This window comes from Nyctereutes procyonoides, unplaced genomic scaffold, assembly GCF_905146905.1.
Source record: "Nyctereutes procyonoides isolate TBG_1078 unplaced genomic scaffold, NYPRO_anot_genome, whole genome shotgun sequence".
Classification (NCBI taxonomy): Eukaryota; Metazoa; Chordata; class Mammalia; order Carnivora; family Canidae; genus Nyctereutes; species Nyctereutes procyonoides.
Genome location: NW_026575126.1, coordinates 19,919,090 through 19,946,417, shown reverse-complemented (window position 1 = coordinate 19,946,417; position 27,328 = coordinate 19,919,090). Strand labels below are relative to the sequence as shown.

Sequence of the window (27,328 nt, the reverse complement as noted above, 5' to 3'; positions counted from 1 at the left end):
TCCAATGAGTATCTTTATGACCATTACTTTAAATTCTCTATTAGGCATATTGCCTATCTCCATTTCATTTAGCCCTCTTGCTGTGATTTTTGTCTTGTTCTTTCATTTGGGTCATAGTCCTGTTTTTCCTCATTTTGGCTAACTCTGTGTCTGTTTCTATGTGTTAGGAAAATCATCTGCATCTCCGGCTCTTAAAAGTAGTGGCCTTTATAAAGAAGAGATCTTGTAGTGCCCTGCAGTGCAGTGTCCCCAGTTCACCAGAACCTAGCATTTCAGGGGTATCTCATATGTGTGTTGCTTTTGTCCTACTGTTGTGGCTGAGCCACATTTGCCTTCATTCCAGTCATCTGCAGTGGCTCTCTTTGCCTGTTATGGGCAGGGTTTGGTCCCTGTGGTGTTAGTGGGCTAGTCTGGGCCACCTTGGGCTTGAGTTGAGTCAGACCAGGTGTTTGCCAGAGTTCTGGTAGCACTGATCTGCAGGACACTTTGCCTGTGTTGCCTCTGAGAAGCTTTTATTGGTAGGCAAGGCCAGCAGTCAGACCAGATGTCTACCACCCATCCCACTGCTGGGGCCACAGCTGAATTAGTGTGTGTGTGTGGTTATTTTTTCCTCTCTCTGGAGAATGAGTCATTTTGGAGTTGTACTTGTCCCTGGCAGGGCTGATTGCACACTGCCACCCTTGTGGCATTACCTTGGATAGACTCCTGTGGGTCTGCAGGGGACCATGGGGGCAGGGTACAGGGTGCCAGCAAGGTCTATGCCAGCCTATTGCAGGAGGGGACCTGCAGATCCCTGGGAGAACTTTTGTCCAGGCTGAGATGAAGGGACTGAGTCTGCAGAAGAGTGTGGGGGCAGGGTACCCTGTTAGCATACTAGGTAGGTAGAGAGTGTTGGAGCTGCACTGGTTCCCACAAGTATCCTTACATCTAGGTTGGAGAGCACAGGTGGGAAGTGGCACTTGCTAGCTCTTTTGTTGCTGGAGAAATCTTCCAAAGATCCTGACCCCTCCAACACATGCTCTGAGATTAGTAAACAAATCTCCCTCCTGTATATACCCCAGGTGTTTTTCAAACTGCTGCTTCTGTGTTGTATCAACAGGGCTGTTTGTAGGGCTGTCTCTTGAAGAACAGGGACTCAGTTTCCTCTTGCCCTGTCTTAGCACCAAGTCTTCTGATTTTTAAAGTTCCAGTCCCTCTGGTTTTCAAAGCCAAATGTTATGGGGATTCATATTCCCAGGGTAGGTTCCCTGTGCCTAGGGTGCCTGGCATGGGGTCTCTTGTTCTCCCTTCTTCGTGCCTGTGCATCCCTCCCTCCTACAGACAGTCTTATTGGTCAGTTTGGCCCCCAACGATGTCTCCATCCTTCTTACCGTCTTCTCTACATTTAGCTGTGGACAGTCTGCTCTAACAGTCTTCAAATCATTTCTGAGTTTTTTACACTGATATGGGTGTTACCTGATTGTATCCATGGGAGGAGGTGAGCTTAGGGTCCTCCTTTGCTATCTTCCACATTAGTTCTCTGCTGAGCTTTTGTCCATTTTTAAATTGGGTTATCTTTTTGTTGTTTAGTTGTTAATATATTCTGGATACTAAATCCTTATCAAATACATCTCAGTAATGCTCTTTGATGGAGAAACTTTTATTTTGATAAATCCAAATTACCTGTTTTTTTTCTTTTGTTCATCAAGCTTTTGGTGTCACGTTTAAGAATTTATTGCCAAATCCTGTATCGTAAAGATTAATCCCTATGCCTTCTTCAAAGAGCTTTACTGTTTCAGTTTTAGTGTTGATCCATTTTGATTTAGTTTCTATATGTGATATGAGATAAGACTTCATTATTTTGCGTGTGATTGTCCATTTGTCCCATGACTTTTTTTGAAAGGACTATTCTTTCCCCACTGAATGATTTTGGCACCTTTGTTAAAATCATGTGGCCATGGGTGTTTGGGTTTATTTCTGGATTCTCGGACCTATGCCAGTAGGTTCTGTGTCTGCCCTTATGCCAGTACCACACTTGATTACTACAGCTTTCTAGTAAGTTTTTAATGAGAGTGAGTACTCTTACTTTATTTCTTTTCAATATTGCTTATGCTCTTCAGAGCCCTTTGCAGTTCCACATGAATTTGAGGATCAGCTTATTCATTTCTGCAAACAAAGGCTCTTAGAATTTTCATAGGAGGGATCCCTGGGTGCCGCAGCGGTTTGGCGCCTGGCTTTGGCCCAGGGCGCGATCCTGGAGACCTGGGATCGAATCCCATGTGGGGCTCTCGGTGCATGGAGCCTGCTTCTCCCTCTGCCTATGTCTCTGCCTCTCTCTCTCTCTGTGATGACTATCATAAATAAATAAAATTAAAAAAAAAAGAATTTTCATAGGAATTACACTGAATCTGTAGATCACTTTGGGAAGTTCAGTCATCTTAATATTTCATTTTCAAATCCATGAACATAAGATGTTTTTCCATTTATTTACACTTTCTTTAATTTCTTTCATCAATGTTTTGTTGTTTGTGTATAAACCTTTTACCTCCTTGGCTATATTTATTCTTAGGTATTTTATTTTGAATGATTTTGTAGATGGAATTGTTTTCTTAATTTCCTTTTGGCTCATTCATTGCTGGCATAGAGAAACAACTGATTTGTGTTTTGATCTTATACCTGCCAGTTTGCTGAATTTGTTTATTGGGTTTGTGTGTGCTTGGAGTCTGTGGTATTCTCAAAATAAATAAAATCATGTCATCTGCAAATAGAGATAGTTTTATTTCTTCCTTTATATTTGGATGCTTTTTATTTATTTTTCTTGTATAATTGCTGTGGCTAGGACTTCCAGTACAATGTTGAATAGCAGTGGTGAAAGCAGATAGTCTTGTTACTGACTGTGGAGTGAAAGCTTGGTTTTTCACTATTGATGAGTATGTTAGCTCTGGGTTTTTCATGGATGCCTTTTATTATTTAGGGAAATTCCCTTCTTTTCCTAGTTTGCTGAGTGTTTTCATCATTAAGTAATTTTGGATTTTATCAAGTATTCCCTCTGTGTTTATTGAAATGACCATGTGTTTTTTTTTCCTTTGTTCTGTTAATATGGTATATTAATTTATTGTTTTTCTTGTTTTGAAACATCTTTGTATTGCTGGAATGAATCCCACTTGGCTATAACATATAATCCCTTTAATATGCTGTTGGATTCAGTTTGCTAGTATTTTGTTGAGATTTTTACATTTGTATTCATAAGGGGCTATAATTTTCTTTCAGTATCTTTGTCAGCTTTGGTTTTAGGGTAATGCAGGTTTTAGGGTAATAATGCTAGCTGTATAAAATATGTTAAGAAATGTTTCCTCTTCCATTTTTGGAAGTTTCTTAAGGATTGGTGTTAATTCTCTAAATGGTAGAATTTATTGGTGAAACAATCTGCTTGTGAACTATTCCTTTTGGGGAGGTTTTTGATGACTGATTCAGTCTCTACCTGTTGTAGATCTATTTAGATTTTCTGTTTATTCTTGAGTCAGGTTTGTGTTTCCTAGAAATTGTCCTTTTCATCCTGATTATCTGATTTACTGGTTTCTAATTGTTCATGATATTCTATTACAATTCTTTTAATTTCTTTAAGGTCTATAGTAGTAGTGTCCCTACCTTTATTTCTGATTTTAGTTATTTGCATCTTCTTCCCCCCCACCCAGTTGATTTCTTTGTTAGTTTTGTTGATTTTTTTTAAAAGAACTAACGTTTGGACACCTGGGTGGCTCAGTGGTTGAGCCTCTGCCTTCGGCTCAGGGCATGATCCCGCGGTCCCAGAATCAAGTCCCACATCAGACTCCCTGCATGAAACCTGCTTCTTCTCCGTCTGCCTCTCTGTCTGTGTCTCTCATGAATAAATAAATAAAATCCTAAAACAAAACAAAAAAAAACCTAACTTTTGTTTTATCTACTTTTATATTTTCTTATCTTATCTTTCTTATTCCTTCCTTCAGTTGATTTTGGGTTTGGTTTGTTCTTTTTCTTGTTCCTTAAGGTATGAAATTAGGCAATTGATTTGATACCATTTTTTTTTTTTTTAAGGAGCTTGCAAGCATGGGGGGAAGGGGCAGAGGGAGAAAGAGAATCTTAAGCAGACTCCATGCCCAGGGGGTAGCCTAACTTGGGGCTTCAACTCACAACCCTGAGATCATGACCTGAGCTGAAATCAAGAGTCGGATGCTTAAGTGACTGAGCCATCCAGGTACTACTCCTTGATACCTTTTTTAATGTAGGTGTTTATAGCTATAAATTTCCTTCTGAGTACTGCTTTTGCTGCATTCCACATCTTGCTGTGTTGTGTTTTCATATCATGTTTACCATTTTAATAAATTAATATTAACTAATAGGGAAGGTAGACTAAAGCTAGTATCCCAGCTTATAATTAGTAAAGAAGGTAGCAGTCAGCTCAGTTAGAGAAGGGCATATATGGTAATGTGTGTTACACATTGACCTTGTCTGAAGTGATTATTCTGTGAGGTATTTTTTTGTTCAACAGGAGAACAATATGATTTAGCTGAAAGCATCAGATTAGTGTTTGGACTTCAGAAGCTAGCTGCTTTTTTCCCCTCAGGCTCATTACTGTCTCGTTATGTGTATTTTTTTCCTGCTACTTTTAAGATTTTCTCATTGTTTTGCATTGTCATCACTTTTATATGTATCTAGATATATTTTTCTTTTTGTGTATCCATTTTAAAGTACCTGATGCTCCAGAAACCATGGCTTGATGTCTTTGGTCAGTTTTAGAAAATTCTCAGTCATTAACTTTCCAAGGATTGCTTCTGTCCTATTTTCTTCCTTCTATACTTCTGGGATTCCCATCTACAGTATATGCTACATCTTTTTTACTATATCCTCTTTTGGCTCTATTCATTTTTCTGTTTTCTGTTTTTTTGTGTCTCCTGTCTTCATTCTTAGATACTTTAACCTTTTTCTAGTTCACTCTTGTTTGTTTTGTTTTGTTTTGTTTTGGTAGATACTCTTTTCCTCCCAGTTTTATTGAGATGCAAATAACATTAATTAACTCTTTAATTGGATCTAATTTTTAGTTTTATTGCATGGTGACCAGAGAATATGGTCTACATAGTTTTTATCTCTATTGGAAATTTCTCTGTGGTTATTATAATATATAGTCAGATTTTATAAATGTTCCACTTATATTTTAAAATAATAATATCTGTTTATGTTTAAAATAAGAATGTCAATTTCTTGTTGTATAGTGTTCCCTATACTTAATCATGGACTTTTTTCTTTATGTATTTCCCAAGAGAATTTTGAAAACCTGGCATCTTTAAGTGGGCATTTGGGTTTTTGTCATGAGTGAAAATAGTTATCAATGTTTATATATTGTATACATGCTGTAAATCTAATTTCTTCAAAACCTTTGCACTGTAGATTTAATTCATTCAGCTTATAGAAAATGTCGGCCATGTAACATGTTTAAACAAAGCCAGTCTTCCCACTAAATCAAAGTAACCCTTTTCAGTAAAAATATGGCTTTATTCTTTAAATTCAGGTGTCATACTGTCATTGTTGACAACCTTTTCCTTTCTGAATTTTAATTCTAAAACTGGGAAGTGGGATGAGGAAGGTATGAGAGAAGGAAAAGTAAATACAGAGGGATAAAAGGCAAAGTGAGAGAGACAAGACACTGGAATCTTGTCTTGGGTTGTTTTTTCAGAGAATTAAGACTATATAGCTTTTCTATATTGTTTGTTTTGCAGCCATGGGAAAGAAATATGTATTTCCCAAACCTCTCTTTATTTGGTATCCAGAAGTTTTTATATATGGCATTATCAAAGCAATGCAGTACCAAGATTCTGAATGGTGGCACTCTTCTAGACCCTTGAGAGATTCCATTAACAAATACAAACATCTATGCCCTTGAAACTTAGTTCTGTAGGAGGGATACACAAACAATAACCAAAATAAATAAGTACAGTATGTTAGAAAGTGTTTTGGGGTAAAAAAGGATAAACTAATATGAGTTTATTTGAGAATGCCTGCAGAGTAGAGAAGGTAAGAGGGAGCTTGGGATATAATTTTAATCAACATGGTCTAGGTAGGCATTATTCAAAAGAAAATGATTGATCAAAAGCTAGAATTAGATGAGGGAATTTGCCATGAGTATCTGGAAGCCAGAGTGTTCTAAGTGGGGAATAATCAATGATACTAAGACCTTAACATGGGAGAGAATGTGTTCAAGGAATAATAGGTAGCTAGTGTGACTTGAACTGAATAAGTGAGCTGGGGAGAGGAGTAAAGAGTGGGGTCAAAATGTTGCTGGAAAGGACTTTTGTAGGGGGTTACAGGCTATTAATAAAGATGTTGGGTTTTTTTTCCTCTAAGAGGATAAGACCAAGAGCCATTGGAGGATTTTGAAGAACACAATCTGTCTTAGGTTTTAAAACAATTCCTGTGGTTGTGGTGCTAGGAATAGACAGTAGGTTGGTAAGACTAGATGCACTAAGACCAAATTGGGAAGCTATTGAAATAGTATAGGGAGAGGTAATAGGAGACCTGAAAGTAGCAATAGTGAGAAGTGATTGGATTATGGATGTAATTTAAAGATGGTGGCAATAGGATTTCTTGATAATTTTGATATGAAGTCTGAATAAATGAATAAGGAAGATTGCTCCAAGGTTAGTGAGCTGAAAAACTGATGGAGACAGCAGATCTGTGTTGGGGAACCTTTCTTTTTAAAGTGAGAGAAGGGTGATCTTAAAAGAGGAGATAGTTAAAGAAAACTGGAATATTGTCTTTGATCTCTTGACTTTTGGGGAGAAAAGTTTATTTATTTTTTTTTGGGGGGGGGAGTTTAAAGCCTCCCTCTGTGACTTGTCAGTTTCTCTTAACACTTGGAGATATTTACAAGTTAGGTATTTTGTAGCCATTTTGTTGTGTGCAAAGAAGTTCGTGAATATTATATCTTCTTGGTGAATTGTATATTTTATTATATGTAACATTCATCCTAAGTAGGTGTAGTGCTTTTTGCCTTAAATTCCTTTTGATTTTTCTGATAGTATGTAGTTACTGACATTTGTCTAGTTTATCTTTTTATCATCTTATTTTTAACCTCAGCATTTCCTTATAAACAGTGTATAGCGTATTTCAAAACAAAAAAATGTGAATGCCATTTTCTTAATTAATAAACTTCTAATATTTATTGAGAAGACTGATGCATTTGGACTGCTTTCTGCTTTTTATTTTCTCTTTGCTATCTTCTGTTGTTACTTTTTATTTTAATTTAATCTAAGTTTCGGGAACCCTGGGTGGCGCAGCGGTTTAGCGCCTGCCATTGGCCCAGGGCGCGATCCTGGAGACCCGGGATCGAACCGCACGTCGGGCTACCGGTGCATGGAGCCTGCTTCTCCCTCTGCCTATGTCTCTGCCTCTCTCTCTCTGTGTGTGCCTATCATAAATAAATAAAAATTAAAAAAAAATTTTAATCCAAGTTTCTTTGCTTTTTAATTCTCTACATTTGAAATTTATGTATCCTATTTCACTATTTTATTTGGTTACCCTTAACATTTTAATATGTTTTTAAAAAGGTTTTCTTTGAGTCAGTGTCCACTAGTCTAACCTTCCATGTTGAAGTCTTTTGGGCTTGTTAGTTCCCATATTATTAAGTAACATATAACTTTTCGTAATAATCCCTTTTGAACAATTATCAACAGTTACTACATTTAGTTGCCTTTTTCAGTGTTTTAATTGCTGACTAATGTTTATCAATTCTTTTTTTATATGTATTCTGTTTATTCATTTGACAGAGAGAGAGTGAGAGAGCACAAGCAAGGGGGAGCATGAGCAGGGAGAATGGCAGAAGTAGAGAGAGAAGCAGGCTCTCTGCTCAGTAGGAGCTAAAGGTTGGATCTCAGGACCCTGGTTGGGATCATGATCTGGGCCCATGGCAGACACTTAACTGGCTGAGCCACCCAGGCACACCTTTTTATTGATTCTTATGTCTGTCTTTTTGTATATTGTTGTCCCTATATGGTCAAAGAGTAATTCTCTAATCTGTGGATAGTGAACTTTTAGAATCCTTGCTTGTCCAGATGTCTGTATTTTGTTATGTTTAAGTGGTACTTTAGCTAGTTATAGAATTCTGGCTTGAAAAGTATTTTCACATCTTTCACCATTGATGCTGACAAAAAAACCATAAGACTGGGAAAATAGGCATACTTACACATTGGAGGTAGATGTGCATATTGATAGAAATTTGGGGAAATGATTTGCAAATGTGTATTAAAAATACACATGCAACTTTGAAAAATCTGTATCACTGAAATTAAAACAGTACTATAAGGCAATCTATACAAGGTTATTTATTGTAGCATATATGTTGTATAATCCCATTTCTATAAAGATAATCACGAAACAAATACAATATATATTTGTCATATGTTTGTATGAATAAGAAAAAGTTGTTGAAGGATACACCAGACTATTACTATTACGTTTGTAACTGAAGTGGGAGAGAGTGGATAATGTGAACGAGATAATTTATTCAGACAGATTTAATTTTAAAATATCATTTTCCCTCAAAAATCTAATGACATTGCTGGTGAAGAATTATATGTTCTTGTTTTTGTAGGCAGTCTAGTTTTTGTTTTTATCTTATTTTCTAGAAATGAGTAGAATTCTACCTTTAAGTCTGAAATTACCCCAGGACTTGTCAAGAGGCAGGTCTTTTTTTTTTTTTTTTTAAGATTTTATTTATTTATTCATGAGAGACACAGAAAGAGGCAGAGACATAGGCAGAGGGAGAGGCAGGCTCCCCAGAGGGAGCCTGCTGTGGGACTAGATCCCCTGACCCCAGGATCACTCCCTGACCCAGACCCTGGGATCAAATCTTGAACTGAAGGCAGATGTTCAACCACTGAGCCACCTAGGCGTTCCTCAAGAGGTGTGTCTTTATTCATCCATTGAGCACTGATTGGGCCCTATTAGTCTGAAGATTGTTGCATTTCTTAAGCTCTGAAATTTTTTCTATTGTGTCCTCCTCTATTCCCCTGAGTTCTGAGCTTTTTTCCTGTAATTTCTACTTGGTATAATTTGTGTATCTAAATTTCATGGGGTTGTTTTACTCCCTTTTTAAAAGTCTTTCTTCTATAAGAATACCTCATTTCATTAGCCTTATCCACTTTGCTTTTCACCTCACCTACTGAGAGTAGTTTTGTTATTGTTGTGTAGTAATTTTTATTTCAAAGGTCTTTGTCATCCCCTTTCTTGCTCAGAGCATATTATACTTCTTTACGTAAAACACAATAGTTTATAGATTTTGAAGATCTTAAAGTATATTTACTTTTTTTATTTTAGTGATTAACCTTATAATTTGGTAAACATCTAAATTTATATGTTTCAGTCACCTGTAAAATAATAAAAATACACTTAACACACTAATTTTAGCCATTTTCATGATATACCTCTCCCCACATTTAGCCTTTCAGAAAAACTTTTCTGATACGGTAAGTGAGTAGTAAACTTAGAGACCCTGTGCCTTACACTTGAATATTATGTAATGTGTTTCTGTATATATAGGATTCTATAGTCAAAATAACTTTAAATTTTGATGTTATTACACTTTTGACTTAACACTTCTTTTTGACAGAGAAAAGTCTGTTGATTGCGTTAGGGCACTTGGGTGGCTCATTTGATTAAGTATCTGCATTGGGCTCAGGTCCTGATCCTGGATTAAGGAGCGAGCCTGCTTCTCCCACCTCCTCTGCCCCTCCCCCTCCTTGTGTACTCTAATGCACATGCTCTCTCTCTCCCCCAAATAAATGAATGAATGAATGAAGTCTTTTTAAGTCTGTGGCTTTTCTGAGTGATGTTTTTGGTATAAAAACCTGTTTTTAGTTTTTTTGTTTTGAGATTGCCATCTCTGTTCTTTCCAGCAGCCCTTGTCTATGACTGTTCTAGTTTTTGGTTTTATCCACCTTGGTATGTCTCTGTTCTAGTTCACCTATTTTCATTTCATTGGCATTTTATGAGAGCTGAGAATTAAATTCATGTCCTGATAGACCCTAAGGAATCAGAAACTCTTAAATCCCAAGTGGCTACTTCATGTCCTTTTTCTTTGGAGCACTTGATCAAACACTGTAATTTCCTTCTTTATTGCTTATTGAATAGTGTTTTACTGAAGCCCTGCTTTATCCCTGCAAGAGTGTTATTCTTACAGCCCCACCAACTCTTAAGACATGTTTCTTCTTCTAATTCTTTAGCTCTGCCTATTTACTGCCCATTTATTCTATCAATTATACCTTAGGAATGGTATTAAGGTACCAGATATCTCCTCCCAGAATAAATTTCTCTTTATAAGGGCCACTTTTACCATTAGGGGCAGTGTACAAATTCATTGTCATCACTCCATAAATGAAACAAGCTAATGGGAAGGGTCATAGGGTATTAACATTTAATGAGTAATTACTAAATGCCAGGCCCTATATAGATGCATGTTTTATGGGATCTTATTTAATCCTCACAATACTTTTAGCAGATTTCATACTTTATTGATGAAGCAACTAAAATTTAAGAATAGTTGAAGTAACTCCAAGGTGGAAGTTGTAGAACTATTTTTCAAACTCAGGCGTGTCTGCCACCAGAGTGATTCTCTTGCATTAATGCACTACAAAAGTCAGCTAAAACTCTAATTTTGCTGAGGCTTTTCTTATCCGTGGTATGTTATAGGACCTTCTACTTCCACTGAACTACAGAATGCATAATCCATATTACTCACTGGGGACATAATTTATTGCTGTTTACTGAGAGTAGTTTTTTATACATATGTGTCCTATTTATAGTCTTTTTTAGTTAGATAGCAGTACAGTAAGAAAAAAAAAACTGCCAGCAATACTATTTGATTAATCTTAAGAGTAATTAAAATGTTCCCTGAAATCTCAATTTTAAATATGCTTTAGTCACATTTTATAAAAATAATATACTATTCATAACATTTTGTTGTTATAGATATTGGGTAAATTGGAAATCATGGGTTCTGTAAGTTTCTTATTGTTCAATATTGCTACTCTTGACCTTGCCATCTTTTTCTCTTCATATGAGTAAACATAGAAGGAAATTCTTTTAAGTCACACTTGTTTGAATAGAACTATGTACATTTGATTATTAATAAGCACTTGCATTTTCTAAACATTAAGTGCTGTTTTAACATTTTAGAAAAATTTTGTAATTGTTTATATTCACAATAAATGTATTTGGTTTTATAAATGAAACTCCAGAATTGAACATGTAATAAGGAAAACTTGTTAAATCAGAAAAACGTCGTGGATGGTTTGTGATTTGCCATCACAAAAATACGTTCTTTTTAAATTTTTTTAAAGACACTGGCATAGGAGAGGTTCATCTCCCTGCATATTTTGTATTAAGGAAAGCAGATTTCTTGTATTTGAATTTTTACCATCCTAAATGAAGATAATTGTAATGATTACTTCGGAATTTTTTTTTAGAAGATAATTGTATTTGGGGGGCTGATTTTAGAGAAAGAAAAAAGGTAAGTGGAGTAAATGGTATCACCAAGAGTTCACATTTATTTATTTATTTAGATTTTTTTTAAAAAAAATTATTTATTCATGAGAGACCCACAGAGAGAGAGAGGGGCAGAGACACAGGCAGAGGGAGGAGCAGGCTCCATGCAGGGAGCCTGACGTGGGAGTCTATCCCCGGTCTCTAGGATCACACCCTGGGCTGAAGGCAGTACGAAACTGCTGAGCCACCGGGACTGCCCAAGAGTTCATATTTAATGAAAATATTTTATTGAAAGTAAAACTTCTCCTTCTGTTTCGTTTTTCTGGTTCTCAATGAGCATGTCAAACTTTCCCATCTATATATAAGCTTGAATTTACATAACAGAGTTTAAATGTACATAATACACAAAAGGCTAAGTACTCATTATAGGTTACTACAGAATTGCAAGGTTTTTTTTTTTTTTACAGTCTGAGCTGCTTTGAGTAAAATTAAATTCAGTGAAATTATTCTCAATGTCATAATGTTCAAGTTGACTTCTCAGACATGAACAATTTTGTTTTTTGTAAAATAATATGTGATTACTAAATGAATTAATGGAACTTTTATAGTAAGAGTTTAACTTTATAAAATCTACAAAAGTTTTTTTTTAATGTACATACTGTCAAGTTTTGAATTTGAAATAACAAAATTATTAAGTATTAGAAGAAAACATTTGTTATGTTTCAGGCAGACTTTTGAAGCCAAATTATCTCTTTATTGTAAGGAATTTCTTCAAAGCCCAATTGTTTGCATTTGTAGAAATGTCACTAACTTTGATGTGCATACTCTAATGGACCTTGGTCCTGTGGAATCATACGTGGTTGGGGCAGAAGTTTCACTCGCAGCGCTTTGAACATTATTCGCTTTTAAATTCTTGAACAAATTCCTAGCTTTTCCTGAAAACCATTAGGCAAATAGACATCGGACATTGATGCTGATTTTGTGCTTAAAAACTTCCTTTGTCATATTTCCTTATCTCTTGCTGGTTGTCAAATGTGTAGGCACAGTAATTTCTTAATGGTGAAATCTCTTTGTTCTTCACAGTTACTTCAACTCTCAAGCAGTTTATTGCATATGTGTATATAATATTTACGTTACCACTTTAGGTGTCTTATTATTTCTGTTTTTACTTCTAATATAATTATATTTGGTCTTCCTAGGACTTTTAACACTTGCACTTCTTTTGCATTTATTGGACACAATGGCTTAATGTTTATAAGATATCTCAAAACTAAGCCTAAAGAGCAAACTCATCATATACTGAAGAACAGTAGGAGACTCAAAATAAAATGACAATTAATGGCGGTTCATACTCTGTTGGTGAAAAGCAGAGTTGACACAGTACCTCTGGAGTGTGAAACCAACAGTTCTAGGATTCATGTTAATTATACAATTATGGCCAAAAGTTTGGTCTGTTTGAAAAATCTGTAGAGGTTATCACTCATTTTAATGTTAAAAAACAAACCCACATGAATTGTTCTTGTTGAACTCGTGTGCATGTGTGTATCATTTATCCTACCTATGCTGTGATGATCACTTACCTTTTTTTTTGTTTAAGATTTTTTTATTTATTTGAGAGAGAGAGCATGAGAATGGGGCAGGGGGTGCACAGAGGGCCAAGCCGACTCACTGCTGAGTTGGGGAGCCTGATGCAAGCCTCAATCCCAGAACCCAGAGATTGTGACCTGAGCTGAAGTCAGTTGCTTAATCGGTTGAGCCATCTAGGTGCCCCGATGATCATTTATCTTGTTCTATTTGAAAGTATAAACAACAAAACAAGCAGTTATTCCATGCTGAATATGACTTAGCATTCTCCTTTGGTTGCAGCTATAATTTATTGCCTTGCCTCTTTCAATTACAAAGCTCTTCATTAGGAAATTAGCCTTTGATTACTGAACATCCATTTGTTTTTCTACGACTGTTGCTTCTTACTATCGCATGATTTTTGTCAGATTGCTAGGGTTGGGCTTTTGTAGCTTCCTCACCACCTTTTGTCCATGTAGTTACTTGCTTCTTGAGCTGTGTCAGATTATGTTAAGTATTTAGTATACTTGGCAGTAAGAATCACTTTGTATTATTACGTGTTTACCTTACTATTTGTAACATCTTCCTTTTAAGTAGTGAGGATGATTCATGGCATCAGGAACAAAAGTATTGGACAAGTTCAGTGTAATTTGATGGTAGGTGGTAAAATTACATAAAGATCATTAATTTGTAATGGCAGTGCTGCATGCTGCTGGCAAGAAAGCATATGTGCCCAATGTATTCTTTATTTTTCTGTTCATTATTTATCTATTTTCTACTTATTTGAACTCATTGAACTTTTTTTTTTTGTATTACCAATAGGAAAAAAACCTCTTTGTATGTGGTTTTCATAATGCAGATAGATAGTTCTGTGGCCTGAGTGTGTTAGTCATTTAGTACCATACTTTCATTGTTCAAGAATCAGGTTATCAACATACCTAACTGAAAACTAACTGAAAGATTATTTCAAGCAATTATGAATTTAGAGAATCTTTTTAAAGTCCAATAGTGTAATTTTCACTTCCATTTTTAGTCATTATTTCAAATAATGTTAAATGTTAATAATAGAATAACCAAACATTTCACATACATAGTAACATGTAAGAGAGGATGTTAGAAATCATCTTTCCAGTCTCCAGTGCCATATTACCTTCTGCAGTGTTCCTGACAATATTCCAACCTCCTGAGCCATTCAGTTCACTGTTGTATAAGACAATCCTTTGCAATATTCGGTAATTATTGTTTTTAATCTTGAGATAAAAATCCATCTTTATGATTTATACACATTGATCCTGTCTTTTTTTGTATGCCACACCTTAAAACATTTGAAGATTATTCATTGTATTGGCTAATTATTAGGCTAAGCATACCCAGTTTTCTCTTCATTTTATCATGTGGCATGCTGGATAGTTAACCTTATGAATTTATGTATTTTTTAGTACTTCCACTTGATGACATCCAGAGTAGAATACTACCTGGATGGCATAGTTATATGCTCTTCACATGCATTACATACTAACTGAGGTTGGGGTATATATATTTGTACATTGTGTATAGTATGTATAGACTTAAATATCATAGTAATTGTAGATGTAGCATTTCAGTAAATTAAGATTTGTTTTGCAATTAGAATGACAGTTGTGAGTGTTTTTCTTTTCTTGACCCAATCTCATATACAACTAACTGAAGTTGTCATGTGTTCTGAAGGATAATTTAAATGAACATGGTGTTTGTGAAAATCTGGCAGATCTTAACTGTAACTCAGCTAGTGGGCAACTTTATAATTTATTTATAGCTGTGTAATATAGCTAGTAATGAACTAATGTAGAATGAGGGCAAATTGTATTACATTTTTGTATGAAATTATACTACATGACAAAGGTTGGTATTATGTAATAAGTGCCCACAAAATATTAACCTACTTGCAATAAATACAATTAATAATGTACATAAAAGAATGAAATTAAGCTAATTTTCTATAAAAAAATTATTCATGAACAGAAAGTGGACAGCATAGATTTGATGACAGGAAGGTTGTATCTAATCTGAATTACTGAGTGACCTAGGAAGCTTGCTCAGAGGGATTACAGAATAATTATGTTAATATGCAATTATCACCTCATTTCTTCTGTAGTAACCTCAAGATGTAGTGTAGTGAGGGTGTTATAGCAAGTGCTGATAGTTTGCAAAAATACTGATGTTTGAAATTTCTAAGACAATAAGTCTAGCTTGAGGCATAAAAGTGATGATCTGTCATCTTGAAGACAGATCTGACCTTTGTACTATTTTTTTTAATGCTCACAGTATATAACTACAGGCAGTTATAGCTGTAGAACTCATTATGATTTTCAAGAAACTGAAGTATGTTTTATGTAGATTTAAAGTTCCATTTGCAGCTTTTTATAAAGTGTGTGAATATTTTTAAAGAATATTTTAAAGTGCATTTAAAACAAAAATTCTGTGGTTATATGATTACATGGAGGAGGACATAGTAATAGTATCTAAGCATTTTATTAAAATATCCTAATTGGTATAGCAAATTCACTGAAATTTAAGAAGTCAAAGCATATTATATAAGTTTGATTATTTTATTTTTTTAATTTCCCTTTTTGAATTCCCTTAATAAATAATGTCTACCTTCAAATATGTCCCCTACTTATTTAAATTAACATAAACTAGCATTGATGGCTCTGTTACATATATTTGACAACATAAAGATAGTTGGAAAAATTATTTGAAACAGTGTGAAATTAGCTAATAGGTCAAATGCTTTCTTGCCTAGATGCTACATAACCATTCATGAGTGTAGGGAAATAATTCTTGATGTCAAAAATTCTAGATCCATTATTCACTGCAACAGATTTTGATGGTTCGGTGTTTGCATTATATCTTAATGCAGCAGCCATGAGTTTTGAATACTGTTAAGAAAAAATATATTTTGAACAGTTATTAGTTAAGATATACTCTGAAAATTAAACTGGAAAATTTTTTATATTGTTGCTAAAATACTAGCTTACTGAGTCATTTCTCATACCATACTTTTAAACTGATGAGGTAGATTTTTAATATTAATGTACTACTTACTAATAATAAATATTCTGAAAAATAACTTCTATTTTTGAGTAGAGATAATCATAAATTTGGGGGGCAAGAAAGGTGTATTTCATTAGGTGTGAAGGAAAACTTTATTAAAGACTTCATTTTATATTTTAACAATATTTAATTTCATCTTTTGTTTTTCCTTCTGCTAGATGTGTTTTATAGATAAGATACGTCATGTATGTATATTTTTCATATGTTTTTGAGCAGAACATTTTGGTATCTTTAGAATGTGAACTTTTGGAAGGCTCATAGAAAGCAATTCTGGTAATGAGAATGCAATCCAAGCAGACATGATATTCTCATAGTTTGTCACCCTGCTGTTCAGGGGGTACCAATGAAGTTGCTTTAAATGGGAAGCGTCTGTTCCATCTCTGAACCTCTCACACCAGAACAGATGGGTGGAACATGGAACATAGAAGGTTTTACCTCTGAGGTGGTAACAGTGAAGCCACTCATTAACACTGAATTTACCACTTCGTTAGCAACATTGCTTCCTGTTGAGAAAAGCTAATACAGGCTTTCAAATTGAGCATATATTTGTCTGCCTCTGTGATTATAATAAGTAGGAACACGAAGTAAGTGTCTTTCAGGCAAGCTTTTTACAAATTCTGTTGTCCATTTCAGATTTATGAGATTCTTCCTATTTGGACACTTTACTTTTTTTGTATATGAGAAATGTCAGGAATGGATAATGGTATAGCATCAAGGTTTGCTTTTCTTTTCATTGACATTTGCACACTCTTCCCTAACACATGTTTATGTGCTGCCCATTTTTAACTTCTGTGTATGTGATGTAGAGACTCCCGCTGGGTGCTGCATTAGCACCATTTTGGGGTGATATCATTGAATATGATCTTATTGGATGTCTATTTTTATTACTGTGGAGGTTTGCCAATCTCAAAACAGAATTCTGAGGCCTATGAGGGGCAGAATAATTGTTAGTATAAATAATAATGCCAAAGACAGATATTTGTAGTATATATTTATAATATTTGTTGTATGAAAGGGCACATCCTGTGGGAAGAGTAAGCTCATTCATACAAGCGCTTGTTCTAAGCTGTGAAATAACAAAGTAATTAGAAACAATTCCTTTATTCTTTAACTAGAATAAAGAGCTAACTTTTACTCTTTAACTACCATAAAATATTAGAAATAATTACCTATATTGAAAATATTTTCATTTCTAAATACCAGATTATGTTCCTGCTATCTTAAAATACTACTTGTTATACAGATTAAAAATACTATGAAGGAACAATGGAAGACTTAATTCTCCTTTTTTTAAGATTTTTTTATTTATTTATTCATAGAGAAAGAGAGAGAGGGAGAGAGGCAGAGACACAGGCAGAGGGAGAAGCAGGCTCCATGCAGGGAGCCTAACGTGGGACTCGATCCCAGGTCCCCAGGATCACACCCAAGGCTGCAGGCGGCACTAAACCACTGCTCCACCGGGGCGGCCCGGAAGACTTCATTCTTTATCAGAGAGCAGGAACCTAGTCTGTCTTGCTTACTGCCGGTATTCCTAATAATAAAGCAGTGCCTGGCACATGGTAAGGGCTCAGTAAATATTTGGAGAATAAATAACTGTACTTGCTACCATGTACAAAAAAAGAAGAGAAATAAGGAATTTTATGCCAGCACTTTGGATAGTCTATACCTAGGGTTGCCAAATAACAGATTCTTTAAATTGTACTTGAGGGGGCAGCCCCAGTGGCCCAGCAGTTTAGTGCCACCTTCAGCCCAGGGTGTGATCCTGGAGACCCCGGGATCAAGTCCCACATTGGGCTCCCTGCATGGGGAGCCTGCTTCTCCCTCTGCCTCTCTCTCTCTCTCTCTCTGTGCCTCATAAATAAATAAATAAAATCATTTTTAAAAATAAAATAAATAAACTGTACTTGAGGATTATTGGATATTTTTAAGGTCTTGCTGTAATTGCTGAGTCAAAAAGTCAGAACCATGATGGAATTTACATTATTTGAATGGGGTGTCTACATTTCATAGTAAGAAAACTTTTTCCTCTTACACATTTTGCTTTGATTTTGCAGTTGTGTTTTTACTCATTCAACATTTAGTCCTTTATTCACCAAGTACTGCTGAAGCACCTATGCCAAACACTGTGCTAGGTTCTAGAGACAAGAGCTTACATTCTTCCATAGAGACCGGCAATTCAGTATAATGTGGCCATTTCTAATGTTGCTGTTCCCTAGATTATTTGTATATATGTAATATGGAGTTGTTGCCTAGCACAAAGAAGAAAATTAACCTTTGAGATACTTTTAATGTCTTTTACATTTTTTAAAGTGTTTCCTCAATCTTGGAAAATTATTAGATCTTGATATAAAGAGTCGAATCACACTGATAAAAGTGTGTACTTTGAACTCTCCATACATTCTAATAGAATTTTTTCTTTCATGCAAATCTAAATTTTTTTTCTTCCATTTTCTAGACTAAATGTGTTAAATGGGCTTGCCAACAATATGGATGATTTGAAGATAAACACCGATATTACTGGTGCTAAAGAAGAACTCCTAGATAACAACAGTTTTATCTCAGACAAAGAGAGTGGAGTTCATAAACCAAAAGATTGTCAAACATCATTTCAGAAAAATAATACTCTCACTCTGCCTGAAGAACTGTCAAAGGACAAATCTGAAAAAGCCTTAAGTGGAGGCCAGTCTACTTTATTTATACATGCTGGTGCTCCTGCTGTTTCTAGTGAAAACTTTATCTTGCCTAAAGGAGCTGCTGTTAATGGACCAGTTTCACACTCCTCCTTAGCTAAGACTTCCAGTATGAATAAAGGCAGTGTTTCATTAACCACTGGACAACCTGTGGATCAGCCAACAACAGAGTCTTGTTCAGCGTTGAAGGTGGCACCTGATCTTCAACTATCTACACCACAGAAAGCAAGTCAACATCAAGTTTTATTTTTGTTATCAGATGTAGCGCATGCTAAAAATCCAACCCATTCCATTAAAAAACTACCTACCTCTGCTTCCGTTGGTTGTGACATTCAGAATTCAGTAGGGAGTAGTATAAAGTCAGATAGCACTTTAATAAATCAAGTAGAGGTGGGTGAGGATAGTGATGATTTATTGGTAAAAGATGATTGTGTTGATACATTGACAGGAATTTCCTCAGGTACAGATGAATTTAGGTCAGAAAATGATACGAACTGGGATCCCCAAAAAGAGTTCATTCAGTTTCTTATGACTAATGAAGACACAGTGGATAAAGCTCCAGTTCACTCTAAAGTAGGTCTAGAAAAAAAGAGAAAGCGAAAAATGGATGTAAGCAAGATAACTCGTTATACTGAGGATTGCTTTAGTGATTCTAATTGTATACCCAATAAGTCAAAAATGCTAGAAGTAGACTTTCTGGAGCAGAATGAAGAACTACAAGCAATAGACTCACAGAAATATGCATTATCAAAAGTGAAGCCTGAATCAACTGATGAAGACTTGGAATCTGTGGATGCTTTTCAGCATCTAATTTATAACCCAGATAAGTGTGGAGAAGACAGTTCACCCGTTCATACTAGCACTTTTCTTTCAAATACCTTAAAAAAGAAATGTGAAGAAAGTGATTCCGAGTCACCTGCTACTTTCAGCACCGAAGAGCCATCATTCTACCCCTGTACAAAGTGCAATGTGAATTTTAGGGAGAAAAAACACCTCCACAGGCATATGATGTATCATTTAGATGGGAATAGCCACTTTCGTCATCTTAATGTCCCAAGGCCATATGCTTGTAGAGAATGTGGACGGACATTTCGAGATCGTAACTCACTTCTAAAGCATATGATTATTCACCAAGAAAGAAGACAGAAGTTGATGGAGGAAATTCGTGAGTTGAAAGAACTTCAGGATGAAGGAAGAAGTGCACGATTACAGTGCCCTCAGTGTGTGTTTGGTACCAATTGCCCTAAAACATTTGTGCAACATGCTAAAACCCATGAAAAAGATAAAAGGTACTACTGCTGTGAAGAGTGTAACTTCATGGCTGTGACAGAAAATGAATTAGAATGCCATCGAGGCATTGCCCACGGAGCAGTGGTAAAATGCCCTATCGTCAATTCTGATGTAGCCCAGAGAAAAACGCAAAAAAAGACTTTCATGAAAGACTCTGTTGTAGGATCATCCAAAAAATCAGCCACCTACATATGTAAGATGTGTCCTTTTACTACTTCAGCCAGAAGTATTTTAAAAAAACACGTGGAATACTTGCATTCATCATCATGTGTTGATTCATTTGGTAGTCCTCTTGGACTTGATAAACGAAAAAGTGACATTCTCGAAGAACCTATAGATATTGATGGCACTAAACCGTTAATTAAACAACAGTCAGCCACATTTCCAAAGAATTCCGCTTTAAAACAAGATGTAAAGCGAACATTTGGATCATCTTCACAATCAAGTAATTTTTCCAAATTCCACAAGCGGCCACACAGAATACAAAAAGCTCGGAAAAGCATTGCCCAGTCAGGTGTAAGTGTGTGCAATCAAAACAATTCTCACAAGACTGTTATGATTAAAAGCAGCACTGACCAAAAACCTAAGTATTTCCATCAAGCAGCAAAAGAAAAATCTAATACCAAGGCAAATAGCAACTATTTATATAGACACAAATATGAAAACTATAGGATGATCAAAAAATCAGGTGAATCGTATCCTCTACATTTCAAAAAAGAAGAAGCCAGCTCATTGAATTCTTTACATTTGTTCTCGTCATCAAGTAATTCTCACAACAATAGTTTCATTTCAGACTCTCAAAACTCTGACACCAAAAGGCCAGAAAGCTTCAAAGAACATAGGCGTGTAGCTGTAAAGAGAGTAGTTAAGGAATCTAAGAAGGAAAGCTCTGTTGGAGGAGAAGACTTGGATAGCTATCCAGATTTCCTGCATAAAATGACAGTTGTTGTTTTGCAAAAACTTAATTCTGCTGAAAAGAAAGACAGCTATGAAACAGAAGATGAAAGTTCTTGGGATAATGTTGAACTAGGTGACTACACTACACAGGCTATGGAAGATGAAACCTATAATGATATTAATCAAGAACATGTAAACTTATTCCCACTGTTTAAAAGCAAGGTGGAAAGTCAAGAGCCTGGAGAAAATGCTACTCTTAGTTATGATCAAAACGATGGCTTTTATTTTGAATATTATGAAGATGCTGGAACTAATAACTTTTTGCATGACATACATGATTCTCAGCATTTAGAAAATGCAGAAACTTCATTATCAAAGCATAGTTCTGTTTTTCACTGGACTGATTTGTCTCTTGAGAAGAAATCATGTCCTTACTGCCCAGCAACATTTGAAACAGGTGTTGGGTTGTCAAATCATGTCCGAGGACATCTTCACAGAGCTGGATTAAGCTATGAAGCCCGCCATGTTGTATCACCAGAACAAATAGCCACAAGTGACAAAATGCAACATTTCAAAAGAACTGGTACAGGGACACCTGTTAAGCGAGTTAGAAAAGGTAAGTTTTCATGTAGATAATTTGGGTTAATATGTCTGTATTCAAATTCAAAGGATTTGAAGGTTTTGCTCAGATTTGGTCTTTATTAGAATCACATACTTTATATTTCAGAGTTATTGGCTTTAAGATGATCACTTTATGAAAAATTCTGATGTTACTCTTAAAAAATTTTTTTTAGCTATAGAGAAGTCTGAAACCACTTCTGAACACACTTGTCAGCTCTGTGGTGGTTGGTTTGATACTAAAATTGGATTATCGAATCATGTTAGAGGCCATCTGAAAAGACTTGGAAAGACCAAATGGGATGCTCACAAATCTCCAATCTGTGTTTTGAATGAGATGATGCAAAATGAAGAAAAATATGAAAAAATATTGAAAGCATTGAACAGTCGTCGTATTATTCCCAGACCATTTGTAGCTCAAAAACTTGCATCAAGTGATGACTTTCTATCTCAAAATGTTATACCTCTTGAAGCATACCGTAATGGCCTAAAGACTGAAGCTTTATCAGTGTCTGCATCAGAAGAAGAAGGGCTGAGTTTCTTAAATGAATATGATGAAACAAAACCAGAACTACCCAGTGGAAAAAAGAATCAGTCTCTTACACTGATAGAACTACTTAAAAATAAAAGGATGGGAGAAGAAAGGAATTCTACTATTTCTCCTCAAAAAATTCATAATCAAACTGCAAGAAAGAGATTTGTTCAGAAGTGTGTTCTTCCGTTAAGTGAAGACAGTCCCTTGATGTATCAACCACAAAGAATGGATTTGACTATGCACTCAGGTAAGAGGATGTCTATGACTGTTGTCTAGAATTTAAATACAGTTATGCTTATTTTTACAGAATATTTGTAGAAAATACTTTCTTAGAATCTTTTTACTTAAGCTGCTTTTTTTGCAGAGCAGAGATTGGTTATACTGTCATTTCTATATAAATCATCAGTTGATGCTCATCAGCACTGAATTCTCTGTGCCTCATTTCTTGGTCAGAATGTAAGGTGAGAACAAAAAAAGTGGATCTGTAAAATAAAATTTGCTATGGCTGGGGGATGGTCCTATGGATGGGAGGTTGACGTTGTTCAAAAGCATAGCATTACTGAAATGGCAAACCTGTCCTATATTTGCCAGTGCTCCAAGGTGATAATGTTTTCAAGATATAGCTGTTGGTTTTCCTTCTGCTTAAGTCAAATGAATAAACAAACAAATAGACTCTTTAAGCTGAATGGATTGGTGTCTGTTGTGTGTTGTGATTAACCCAAAGAAACTTCTCCTTCTCCAATTCCTCACTGTATTGTGGGATAGTTTGGTTTTGGAGAACTGTTGTGAATATAAAACATTTGTTTGGGGTTTTAGATTTTACAGTGGTGGTCTAAAGGAACAGAACGGATGGTTTAGGTTAGTGCTTGTGCACCAATAGTTTTTCCTTTTCAAAAGAATTGTTTGTGTATGTTGGCAAATGAGGTAGCAAATAAAATAGCCAAACTGTATTTGTTATTGCTAAGTCTGATTTATATTTTTAGACTCGGAGAATTTTAAGTGGCTTTGTAGGTTTCTTTTGGAGGTTAAGAATGTTGAGGATGAACTTAGATGGTCTCATAATTTTAGCCCCAAGTCGAATGTGTCTAGGGTAAAACTAACTGGTCAGGGAATTCATAATGAATAAAATTACTGCAGTGTTGACTTGTTTATTTTGGCAGACATTGGGATAGCCCAGATATTTATATGCAGTTTTGATTTAAGGAAAGATTACATTGTGTTGTGAGTGATCTGAAAAACTTTCTTGTATGGGTTTCTGGTAAATAGGTTCTTTTGTATGAAGAGAGTCTTTGAAGTCAAATCTTCAACATTTTTTCAAAAGGATAAAATGTAAGAAAGGTGTGTTAGCTATGTTGACTAAAGTTTAGTACACTTGAGAGATGGAAAGTGTGTTTGTGGCTGATTGTCATTGTTGGAGAAACCAACTGAAAGGAGTTTGAGGAGTGAAGATTGTCTTAGAAGTTAGGAGTTTCTTATTGTTTCAACATGTTTTCTTTCCTGTGATGACTAAGATGTTAGCTTGTTGATCATTTATTTAGCACAAAGATTTTAGCAAAAAACTTCAAATCATTAACTTTCATTATTGATTGCGCATTCAGAGTAATGAACATAAAATGCCCTGAATAAAATGTTGTGTCTAACAGCTGCTCAATGGTGTGTTTTACCACCTTTTCTCCCAGCCTTCATCAGAAAACCTAATTTAGTATTGAGCCTTTTACGGTTTTGTGGGTAAAACACTTTAATTACCACTTTGTCAACTAGACTTTTTAATTCTTTTTATTGGTAATGTTGTAAGCTTTGAAACTTCTCAACTGAACTGTGCTCTTCAAATCACAGGATTGTATTTTAGGTTTAGGAAATGATCTGCGTAACACAGAAATCTGCAAGAAAGTGATAATAGGTGTTAAATCCAGAGGAGCTCAGAGGTTCAAGGCACTCCTCTTCCACATTTCCAAAGAGCATGGGTTGGCTCTAAATACTAACAGCAAACTAATATTAGTTAACTTAATTCCCCCTCCTTATTTTAAGTTAAGCTAATTCAATGAACGTTTTTTTTTTTTTAAACCATCCTTATTGTGGTACTTTTCTTCACGCTTTTAGCTAAGAAAATTTCACTTTTTGAAGTGAGAACTGGATTATAGTTTTCTTTTGAATGATAGGTATGCCTGTGAAGCTTAGAACATGTGTGCATTGCAATACGACGTTTACAAGTGCTGTTAGCCTGTCCAACCACTTACGCGCTTATGCACGAAAGAAGAGTGCTGGACTTTTGACTGGTACAGGTATGTTTGAACAGATAACACAGCAAGTCTGCTTGATACAGTACACTTTTTTTCTCACCAGACTGGTGCTAATTCAGATGATATTTATAGCTTCCTTTGGTAAGCACAGTTGAGTCTGAATATACATTAAATTTCAGCAACTTGTAAACTGTTAGATACAATTTTAAGCAAGTTATTCTTTTTCATTTGGCTCTTACTGACTTGATTTGGGAAAAAAAAAAGCCAATAGAGGTGTAGAACTTTTGAATCTACATAATTCCCATTGATTTTTAAATTATACTATTTTTAATTTTTAAATTTATTTTTGTTAGTAGATTCCAGTAAGGCACCTCTCTTTGGTTTAAAAAAAAAAAAAAAGATTGTAGTTCTAGCTTGAGGAAATGCTTTATTAGGAAAGGAAATTATTGTGAAATTTCAAATATGTAGCTTGATTAGAAAACTAAGCAAAACTAAGGAATTTTCATTGGTTTATAGATCAGATCTTTAAAGGGATAAGCCTTAATAATGGCCCATGTTGATAACTGAATAGATTTTTCTTTTAATTCTCCTAAACTATGTTTAGAATTAATAAATATAGCCAAGCACATAAATGTTAGCATGCACATTTCTGTGTTATTTTTGGTTGGTTAGCCCAACCTTGCAGATACCTCTTCATATTGCTAGCCTGTGAAAAATTGTATTAGTTTACTCACATGTAATACTGCTCCTTACCCTACAAATGCCTTGCTCTTTTCATTTGTAGCCTTTCAAGCTGCCCTGCTTTAGCAAATCCCATTTCTCTCACATCTTGAAATATACTCTTTTCTAAATATATCTACATAAATTCTTTTGCCTAAAATTCTCCTTCCAGTCTTTTTATTTCCCTTACTCTTTTAGATCACTGTCTTCTGCTTTCTTCTGGTTGTTGTTTTCCCAACTTTTTTGTTCTTCCTCATGTCTTCCTATGGCTTACATCCAATATGTTCTTGCTACCAAAGAAACACTTGTATTCATACTAATGTCTTTCTTTCTTCTGCTTCTTTGCTTTATCCCTTGACTTGGTATACAAATGACCAGGGATGACTGTTGACTATATTAAAGGGAGAAAAATAGAGCAAGTTTTATTTTACTGAATTAGTAACCTCTTACCTGTGGGGTTTTAGTTTTTATGATATTACTCCTACCTTCATCAGACTTGGAAGGTGATTGCAGACATTAGAAGCAGGGAGGCACCAAGAAGAAAAAACTATAGGAACAGAAATTTATCATTGTTATCATAATCACTAACTTATATTGAATAATGACTATGTCAAGCACTGTGCTGTGCAATTTGCATGCATAACATCTAACCTTCACAACACCGTATGAGTTGTAGGTACAATAATTCTCTCAATTTTACAGGACACTGGGGCCTAGAGAATTTAAGCAAGTTACCCAAATTTATGTAGTTATTAACGTTGAGAAATCACTATCTTATGCTAGATATTTGTAATCACTGTTGTCTGCCACGTACAGAAAAAAAACAGTTGGAAATCCTAAAATGAAGTTAAGTTTAAGGTGGGGAGCATTCTGGTAAAGACTGAATAAATAAATATTGAGTCTTACAAAGAACAGGAACCCAAGAAGCAGACCTGGATTAGATTTTGGAGCATTTTAAAAAAATGTTTCAATCTGACAATTCAGACAAATAATTACAAATACTCAAAAAGGCACATCTCCCAGTACAGATTTTGTAGGCCATTAAAAAATGATTTTACTTCATCTGAAAATCTTTCAAAATGTAGAATTAATTATAACTGATCGTAACCCTCCACTGACCAAGGGTGCATCCTAATGAACACTTTATTATCTTAAAAATTTCACTATTAAGGAGAAAAAGTAATACAGGATCAGTGGGGATACATTTCTTTGGGCATCAAGAATAAAAGAGGCTATTACTTTTTAAATACCTTAAATACCAACCAAAATGCCAGAAGTGTTAGAAAACATAAAGTGTGTGTTTGGCAAAGAGAAGGGAAATGAAAAGCTGAAGAAAGTCTAGGATGGTATTTTCCACAGCCCATACCCACTTTTTTTTTCCCTATACCCACTTCTAAAAAAAATTGAAAACTCATGTACCTTTTCTTAGAAATTCTGAAACTTTTTCCCTGATTTTTGAAAGCTTCTTGACCAGTAGAGCTACATGGAAGATGTCTTTGGTGCTTACTTATGCTAACTAAGAAGTTTTTTAAATCAGCTTTATTAATATTTTTTGTTTTCCAAATGGAACATTCTATATTATCTTTATAAGCTCCACATGCCTATTTTCTTCCCCCATTTGAGTTTCAGTGGTGTAAGTCAATGGTCCCAACCTATAGTTTCTGGAAGGGGATTCATCAGTTCATATGAATAACAAGCATTATATTTCAAGAATATGTAGATGTTGTTTTGATAAAAAAAATAATAGAAAAATCCTTTTTAAAAAACTTTACCTTAATCCAAATAGATCACAAAACTGGAACAATGTAAAGGGAAAGTAGGTAGGACTAAAGCCTTCGTAAGAATGTCTGATACCTGTTTCCTAATTCAGGTAGTCTTCATTCATGTAGATTTTATTTATTTTGAAGAAAAAGCTTAGATATCCCTAGAGTAAATGCTAAACGTGGGCTTGGTTACCTGTGATAGAATAAACCCCCATGCCTTTTTAGAAGTTACTAGTTCCTGGCCTCTTTTTTGAGAACTAGCAGTCTTCTGAGGGAGAGAAATATTCTAGCTGCCCTGAATCAACCAAAAAGGATGCTCCTCTGCCTCCACAAATAGCTATTTACTGGTGACTCATATAATTCTAATGTGATAGTTCTCAATCTTTTTTGGGTCATTGACCCAGGTGCCTCCCAAAATATTTTTAC

At 35.2% G+C, this 27,328-nt stretch overlaps 1 protein-coding gene across 5 annotated transcripts in view; it reads left to right on the top strand.

The window, feature by feature from the left end:
- Positions 1–27,328, top strand: part of ZNF644 (zinc finger protein 644) — a 106,575-nt gene that overhangs the window by 66,886 nt on the left and 12,361 nt on the right. For 4 of the 5 annotated variants that reach the window (XM_055340300.1, XM_055340299.1, XM_055340302.1 and 1 more), the window contains 2 exons: positions 18,605–21,642; positions 21,821–22,426. In XM_055340300.1, coding sequence (XP_055196275.1) covers positions 18,605–21,642; positions 21,821–22,426 — 3,644 coding nt within the window. Of the gene's footprint in view, positions 1–18,604; positions 21,643–21,820; positions 22,427–24,291; positions 24,462–27,328 lie in introns of those variants that run through there. The other variant, XM_055340303.1, reaches the window with a different exon arrangement.